The 8,591-nt window shown below is 62.9% G+C and overlaps 1 protein-coding gene across 1 annotated transcript in view; it reads left to right on the forward strand.

Moving 5' to 3' along the window:
- CDH15 (cadherin 15) overlaps positions 1 to 8,591 on the forward strand; it is a 20,530-nt gene that overhangs the window by 2,519 nt on the left and 9,420 nt on the right. The window contains exons 2-4 of the mRNA XM_007468478.1: positions 4,220 to 4,378; positions 4,542 to 4,697; positions 5,760 to 5,904. Coding sequence (XP_007468540.1) covers positions 4,220 to 4,378; positions 4,542 to 4,697; positions 5,760 to 5,904 — 460 coding nt within the window. The remainder of the gene's footprint in view (positions 1 to 4,219; positions 4,379 to 4,541; positions 4,698 to 5,759; positions 5,905 to 8,591) is intronic.

The following is an 8,591-nucleotide window of genomic DNA, read 5'->3' on the forward strand; positions in this document are numbered from 1 at the left end:
CCCCGGCTGACTGGGGCAGGCACCATGCTCCCGGCTGTCCTGCCCACCTTGAGTGGACAGCACCCCGATCTGGCTTCCCTCCGCGGCCCCGGTTACTGTCACACCGATGTGGGGCTGAGTCCCCTGCCTGTTCTGAAGACCATGCATGTCTGCCGTGGGGACCGTCCCGTTCCAGGACATTCCCGTTGCCTCAGGGGGTGTTCACGGTTTGCAAAGCCCCCAGGAGTGTGGCTGAGGCTTCCTCCCAGAGGCCACGTGGCTCAGCAGAGCCCCAGAGCCCCTTCCCCAGCCGTGGCGGCCTCCAAGTTGCAAAAGGGTTGCCCGATTGCAGGGAGATGGAAGATGCTCACCGTTCAGTCAACCAAGATGCACCCGGGTCTCCTGCCTGCCACTCACAGGGGCCACTAGAGGCCGTAGTGCCAGGAGCTGAAGCAGGCTCTCCTTGCTCTCCCCCTGGCTTCCCTGGTCACCAGCCTCTCTACCCAGGGCAGGTGAGCGATCAGCTTTCTTCCCAGGAGACGGGGCCGTGCCTCGTAATTCTTTGTTCTGAACCCACCAAGGGCTGGTGGAGAGAAGCAGAGAGCTCTGCAGGCTGCCCCCAGATGCCCAGGCAGGACAGACCCCTGCAGAGGGCAAGGGCGGCAGGCATTCCCTCCAGGGCTCAGGCCCTTGATCGCTTCTGAACAGTTGATGGTGGGGTGCATCCACACGCAGAGCCTCCGAGGGGTGGGGTGGGAGCCAGGTCAGGGCTGTGTGACCCTCAAGTCCCGCCTCTCAGCCCTGTGCCTGCCTTGATTCCCAGATGTTCCCAAGACTCACGTAGGGGCTCCGGGACCCCCTGGGAGTTCTGACTCGGTAGGCCTGGGGTAAACTGGTGGAATCCGCATTTCTTCCTGGCCTTGGTTGGTTGTGATGTGGGTCAAGGCTGGAAGCCCCAGCCGGTGGTGAGGTGGCCCAGCCCAGCTGCGGGGCCTGAAGGGGAGGAGGCGCTGCCACAGATCCCAGGGGAAGGGAGCTGCGCAGAGGCCAGAGCGGCATCCGCAAGGAGGCATCTCGGGAGGAGGTGGCCAGCTACTCTGGGCTCAGGGCCTTGCCCACCCTGGCCTGCAGCTACACAGTATCACCCACCCTGGCCACTCCTGCCCCTGCAGTGGGTTTGTAGGGTGCTCACCACGCAGCTGGGCCCCACGAGCTCCGAACCAGACGGGGAGCTCTCTTACTCGGCAGCCGTGGGGCTGGGGGCTGGGGCTGCGACCACAGCGAGGGGGCAGTGGCCCGGCGTCTCTAGGGCTTCCAGGCTGTTCTCTCAGGCTCTTGGCTAAGGTAGCGGCGGAGGGTGAGCATGGTGGTGCCACCGGGCACCCGCTGGGAGAAGTGGGTCCTTGATCCCCGTTGGTTCTGTGTGATGCAGGGGTGGTGAGGGTGACAGCGTTTGTGAGCAACGTGCACTCAACGTCCACGGCTCTGTGCACGTGGCTTTGTCCCAGCTCCAATGTCCTGTGATTCCCAGGCAGCTCCCAGGCCTTCCCCGGCCACCTGCATCTTCTGGGAAGGGGCTGGCGGGAGGACAAAGGAGAAACTGAGAAGCGTCCCGAGAGCCGGATGTCGGCTGCAGCCCAGTCAGGCCGTGCTACCTACTGCAGCGTCTCATCTGGGCGAGGGGCCCCTGCCAAGGCTCTGTGGCTTCTGCTGACCTTGGGCCGTGGAGAGTCTGGGGCCCAGGACTCCCAGACTCCGCCCCGGCCACATGCCCTGTGCCGAGCCGGTGGGCGTCCTGGAGTGTCAGCAAGGCTGCTGGCAGGGAGGGGGCAGCCGTAGGCTCGGTGGGGGGCTGGGGGGCTGCAGGGGCAGAGGGGCCGGCCCAAGTATGGACAGGGCAAAGTGTGTCCCGCAGTGCCTCTCCGAGAGCCTGAGGCCCAGGAGCATCTGCAGGCTGTCCCTCACCCCCTGCTGGGGTCAGGGCGGTGCCTCTGTGTCACTGGGCATCACAGAAATGCTCCTTGCGATGGAGGTTCAGCACTGGTGGACCTGTGGCTCCCGCCTCTGCTGCTCCCTGAGGGCTGAGAGGGACTGGGGAGGGGCGGGGAACGGCGCGGTTGGGGGCAAGGGAGCTGCTGCCCCAAGATGCCCAGGAAACAGACGCTATCCCCCCGAGCCTGTGACTAAGGCCGGCAGGTCTCCGCTTGGCGGGAACACCATGCTGACCTGTGCTGGACCGTCTTGGTGAGAAGCCAGCTGCCCAGGAGGCTTGGAGGCAGTTCTGCCATCTGTCGGGCCACGGGGAGCTTGGGGGCCTGGTGAACCGCCCGGCCCTTTCTCCAAGCCGGGTGTGCTGCTGCCTGGACCCCAGGCCCCTGGCATTTCAAGTGCGGTGGCAGGACGAGGTCTGGGAACTGGGGAGGTGGCCCGGGGCCCCCCAGGGAGGCTGACTTTAGTTTGGATGTCAGTGCAGTTCTGTCAGCAAAGTGTACAAGGACCCGGGGGGGCAGAACAGGGAGGCCATGCAGGGGCCACAGGCCAGAGGTTGCCCAGAAGAGCAGCCTCCTGGCTGAGGGGCATCTCCTCCCTCCCCTGCCCCCCAAGTCCCCCCACTCACCAGTCACCATGCCCCCCTTCCCTGAGGCCACCAGCCCAGGCCCGGTCCCCAAAGGGGACCAAAGGGCCCAGGGCCAATCCCGCAGCACAGAGAGCTGGGGAAGGGCCTGGCAGGAGCAGCTCCACTGCATCTCCCGCCGCCGCCCTGCCTTGGATTTGGAGGGGGGCTGGGCAGGGGGCAGCTGCAAACGCAGGGGGATTGGGGGAGTCATAACAGCCGTGGAAGGCGCGTTGCTCACGTTCTCCTATAGCCAAGCCGAGCTGGGTCCCAGTAGCATCCCTGCCCCCGCCCTGGGCCCTGACAGCCCTTATCCAAGTCCAGCCAGGCTCTGTGCCCTCCAAGGGTGCCCCAGCGTCGGCCCCACTCATGACTCGGGGAGCACAGAGGGCCCCCAGTGCCTCCACGCCCAGCCGACCACAGTGCCTGAGCCCACGCTCAGACCAGCCACTGCCCAATCAAGGCGCGGGATACAGAGACCACGTGTTTAAACCAGGGCTGTCCCAGGAGACTCTGGGTGTTCGTTGGGGCTGCCGCCAGCTCTGCCCTCACCCCGCCAGGTGGCTTTCTTCTCTGGGCCTCAGTTTCCCCATCTGAGAGGTGGTGGGGGACGAGCTGACAGTGGGTCTGGGGAGGGTTTCGGCACTGCGGGCGCCCTGCCCCCTGCCCAGAGCTCAGCGGGTGGTGGCAGGGCGGTGGGTGCATATCCCTGGCCCCGCCTGTGGGGTAGCGTCGAGGGACACGGCTGCCCTGCACTCCGTCCTGCCTCTGCAGCCCCACAGGCCCCGAGCGCTGGGCTTCGGGGACGTTGCACACAGGGCCCCCCTGTCCCCTGGGCGTGCGGAGCCGGAGACAGCTTCCCGGGTTCCGGGTACTAAAGTGTTGGTCATACGGTCACACCTGGTGCCACGGTTCTGGGAGGAAAACAGCACGGGCTGGGGATGGGCTCTGGGGGATCGGGGTCCAGAACACTCCGGCTGCCCCGTCCTCCCCGCCGGCCCCTCAGCCTCACAGCTGCACACGCCCCACCCCGCCGGTCCCTAGAGGCAGAGGCAGCGGGCCGGCCTGTCCCAACCCCAGGGGCAGCTGCCGCAGGGGGCGGGGAGCTGGGAGCTCAGCTACGTTTCATTTCCATAAAGCAGCCCTGGGACAGACAGCCCCACCGCCTGATTCCCAGAGGCGTGTGGAGTGTCCCCCTCCCCATCCTGGCAGAGGAGACCTGCCGTGTGAACAGCTGCCCTGGGTGCGGGAGGGGTGGGCGCTCTGGCCCCCCAGGTGGCCCCCTCTCTGGGCCTCTTAGGACAAAAGCGCTGTCTGGTCAACCTCGACCAGCCCTCAAGAGTTCACGTCACCAGGAGGCCTGGGGTGGCCGCGTGTCCCCCCCACTGCCCCCAGCCCAGCCCAGCTGTCCTCCTCTTCAGCCCACCTCCCTCCCGGGCCTCGCCACCCATCCCCGGGCCCCCGGGAGCCAGGCGGCCTTCTGTCCCCCTGAGCACCCCACGCCCCCCAAGTCCTGGCGCCCGAACCTCCCCGGAGGGCTTGGCAGTCAGGGAGGGGACGTCCCGGCCCTGGTCGGGGAGCTCTGGGCGCTGCTGTGGTGGTGACGGAGGTTTTTCTTTGTTGCAGAGCCTGTGCCTGTCAGTGGGGGTCCCCGGGCTGAGGAGGCCCCATACCCTGTTCCCCTGGCACCGGGTGCCGGCACCGGGCCGCGTGCGGAGAGCCTGGGTCATCCCTCCCATCAGTGTGTCTGAGAACCACAAGCGCCTGCCCTTCCCCCTGGTGCAGGTGAGGGGCTGAGAGGGGCCCCAGAGCCGCGTGCTTTAGGACAGGCGCACCCCTGGGGCCACAGGCTGAGTGACCCCATCCCAGCTGGGGGAGGGACCGAGGGCTGCAGAGAGGGGACACCCCTCCCCTGGGGCACCTCCCCAGCCCATCACCTGTCCCACAGATCAAGTCGGACAAGCAGCAGCTGGGCAGCATTATCTACAGCATCCAGGGGCCTGGCGTGGACGAGGAGCCCCGGGGGGTCTTCTCCATAGACAAGTTCACAGGGAAGGTGTCCCTGAATGCCGTGCTGGACCGAGAGAAGACAGACCGCTTCAGGGTGGGCCCTGCCCCGCCCCGCCCCGCCCCACCCCGCCCCTCCCAGCCCCTCCCCATGGGGGACATGGCCACACCTCCACCAGCAAAACCCAGCATCCTTAATTGGGGGGCAGGGGTGGGATTTGGGACCAGCTGCCCCAGGAAGCAGGTGTTCAAGATCACAGGCTCGTTTGGCAGGTGCATGAGCAGACTGAACTCTGGGTCCTGCCCAGGAGGACTGGGCAGCCGGCATCAGGGTAGGCGGCAGCCTTCCCAGGAAAGCAACACCAAATGCTGGTGTGGCCGGTTCTTCCCTGATCCTGCTATGTGTGGTGAGGCCGGGGTGCCGTGAGGAATCCCACGGAACTGGCCGCCCCCAGCGGCAGCTGCCCCGTGACTGTCAGGGTGGGGCGTCGGGGGAGGTGGGATGGCATCTGCCCATTGGAGGCCTTGGGATTGTCAGGTCTGAGAGAAAGGGCAGTGGGGAGGGGATGAACGAGGGGCCAAGGAGGGGAGCCTGGAACTCGCCTGAGTCCCCTACAGATGATCCGCCCCCCAGCCTGGCCTCCCTAAGGTGATGTTCACACTTGCCCCGGGGAGGGGGCTGCAGCCTCTGCCTCTCCTGTGCCCTGAGTCTCCCTCAGACTTTGAGAACCAGCTCTTGGTTCCCTTACACAGAGAGTTAGAGGGTGTGTTTCCTCTGGAAGTTGTACCAAGTCTGTTCTCCAAAGGGACAGGCGGTGCTTGAAGTTAAAATTTCACTTGTGGAGCGGAAACTTCAAAAGCAGCCAAAGCTGTTCACAGAAGAAGGGAGAGAGACCAGGGGCGCCAGGGAGAGCGTTGCCGCAGCCACGCTCGAAACACAGCTGTGGGCTTCCTGGTGGCCCAGGCAAGAGGGGGAGCGTGGTGGCCACCCCGCCTGCTGGGAGAACCCAGGCTCCCCTTGAGGGCAGTCCCACCTGCCCGGCACTGCCCCGTCCCCGTGCCACTTCTCGCCTCTTGCCAGCAGGACAGAGTCTGCGCTCACTGCCGCTCTTGCCCTCGTGGGGGCCGCAGTGCCAGCCCCTGCTCTCTGCTTGACTAGCTCAGGGCCTTTGCTCTGGACCTGGGGGGGTCCACCCTGGAGGAGCCCACGGACCTGGAGATCGTGGTTGTGGACCAGAACGACAACCGGCCTGTCTTCAGGCAGGAGGTGTTCACTGGCCAGGTGCTGGAGGGCACCGTCCCAGGTGAGCCTGGTGGGTTCCCGGTGGGGGAGGGAGCTTCGCGCAGGGCGCTGGGTAGGTCAGAAGTCCAGGATTTCCCTTCAGCAAGGACTTCAGCGGTCCTTCCGAGAGTCTAAAAACACGTCAACAGTCTCCAGGACGGAGGGAATTTCCACAAGTCGACTCAAGCCTCTTCCCGGTGCGATGTAAATGTCAACCCCCAAATCCTCCAGAGTTCAGAGAGGATTCCTGGATGGCAGAGCTCCAGTGCTTTCTGTTGCTCTCCCCTCCCCCTCCTCCCCCTCCTCCTCCTAAATAGAGGTGACGTTCACGTAACACAAAACTAACCGTTTTGGAACGAACTTTTCAGTGGCATTTAGCACGTTCACAGTGTTGTGCAAGCAACACCTCTGTGTCCTTCATCCCCCGAGAAGCGACCCCCTCCCCGTTGTCAGTCACTGCCTCTCACCGCTTATTAATTCTATACTGAGTGCAGAAACCACTGACCCTCTGTCCCTTCTGCGTCCTCACAGGGCAGACTCGCTGGCCTGATTCTGTTCCAGGCAGGACAGACATTCCAGACGGCGATCTGCTCCTTCCCTCCCCACCGGGTCCCTGGGGCTCTGGCCAGATCCCAGGCTGGTTGCAGACCAGAGGCCTTCAGAGCACACCAGTGACTCGGTGTCACTTCAAAGTCAGGGGGTTAACACTAACACGTAGTAACGTCTCACCTGCACACCTGTTCAGCTTCAGCTGCCCAATCAAGCCTTTTAGAGCAAAGGAGGTCCTGCCTCTGTCCACAGTCCCTGCCTCTTGTCTGAGCCTTGTTTGTTCCTGCATGCCGTCCACCTTTTCCTTTAGGGCCTTTTGCACGCGGAGGGTGGTTGCTTCAGTTCTGTCAGATAAAAGCCCAAGTGTCTGGCTGGCCGTACATCTGGTTCTGTTGGCTGTTTAATCACTAGGGTGGAATTTCCCCCTCTTTCTCTGTGTGTAAGAGCACAGCGGAGGTGGGGGCCAGCCCACCGTGGGGAGAGGAGACGGGCCTAGCCTCTGCCACTGCTTGGGCTCAGCTCCCGGGGGCCTCTCTGCGTTTCCGCCACAGCAGCGCAGCCCTGCATGCAGAGGGGCCCCTAGCAGGGTGACAACCCTTGTGTGCTACCTGGCAGGGCTCCTGGGGTACTGGGGGGTGGGCAGTCTCGGTCGAAGGTGGTCCCTGAGCCACAGGGGTGGGGCTCCTTCAGGGTCCCTGCTCCTCCCCCAAAGGCAAAGCGCCGTCCCTCCAGCCCAGCAGCCCCACCCTCACCCTGTGATTGTGGACCACCAGTGGCCTTCCCCACACCTGGGCCACCACGTGGCCTGAGCCGAGGGGCCCTCCTGGGTCTCCTCCCACCCCGCCTTCCCTGGGAGCATTCAGTGGGCGCGTGGGAAAGGGCACAGGCCCCTGTGTGGGCACCCAGGGACCGCCAGCAGCTGTGCCAATCTCGGCCCCTCTTCCTGCTTCCGTGGGGTCACTGCACCTGCTCCACCAGGGGAGCCCCAGCGTGTGCACCTCCTGGGGGGTCACAGCCTGGACTCTGGGGTGTCAGGTCGCCTGTGCGTCACCATCTGACGGGCTCACACAGCTGTGATCTTGCTTTCCCTCCGTTCTCGTCGTGGTGGCAGGACTGAGGCCCCCGCCCGCTCACGCCCCCTCACTGGGGCCAGGTCCTCAGCCGCCAGGGGCTCATGACACTGACTTCTGTTCTGCCAAATTTTATTGTGGCAAAATACATATAACAAAATTTAGCATCTTAACCATCTTTAAGTGTACGGGTCGGTGGTTCTAAGCCCATTCACATCGTCGTGCAACCACCGCCAGCATCCATAGAACTTTCTCATTTTCCCAGAAAACTGAAGCTCTGTCCCCATTAAACACTAGCTCCCCGTTTCCCCCTCCAATGCCTGCCACTGTCTACTTTTTGTCTCTGTGATTTGACTGCATATGAGTGGAATCATACAGTGCTTGTCCTCCTGTGTCTGGCTGATTTCACTGACCCTCCTGTCCTCAGGGCTCATCAGTGTGGTAGCCCGTGTCAGACTCACCTTCCTTTTCAAGGCTGAATAATACTCTATTGGATGTTTATACCACATTTTGTTTATCTGTTTATTCTTTAGTGGATCCTTGGATTGCTTTCACTTTTTAGCTGTTGTGAATAGTGCCGCAGTGAACATGGGTGTCCAAATATGTCTTTGAGACCCTGCTTTCAATTCCTTTGGGTATGTACCCAGAAGTGGGGCTGCTAGATCAAATGGTAGTTCTATTTTTAATTTTTTTAAGTAAATTATTTATTTATTTTTGGCTGTGTTCCTCGTTGCTGCGCACGGGCTTTCTCTAGTTGTGGCGAGCGGGGGCTACTCTTCGTTGTAGTGTGCGGGCTTCTCATTGTGGTGGCTTCTCTTGTTGTGGAGCGTGGGCTCTAGGTGTGCGGGCTTCAGTAGTTGTGGCTCGTGGGCTCAGTAGTTGTGGCGCACGGGCTTAGTTGCTCTGTGGCATGTGGGATCTTCCCCGACCAGGGCTCGAACCTGTGTCCCCTGCATTGGTAGGTGGGTTCTTAACCACTGTGCCACCAGGGAAGTTCCTATTTTTAATTTTTTTTTTTTTGCCTTACACGGACCTCTCACTGTTGTGGCCTCTCCCGCTGCAGAACACAGGCTCCCGAAGCCCATGACCC

Source organism: Lipotes vexillifer, unplaced genomic scaffold (genome assembly GCF_000442215.2).
Source record: "Lipotes vexillifer unplaced genomic scaffold, Lipotes_vexillifer_v1.1 scaffold23, whole genome shotgun sequence".
Lineage (NCBI taxonomy): Eukaryota > Metazoa > Chordata > Mammalia > Artiodactyla > Lipotidae > Lipotes > Lipotes vexillifer.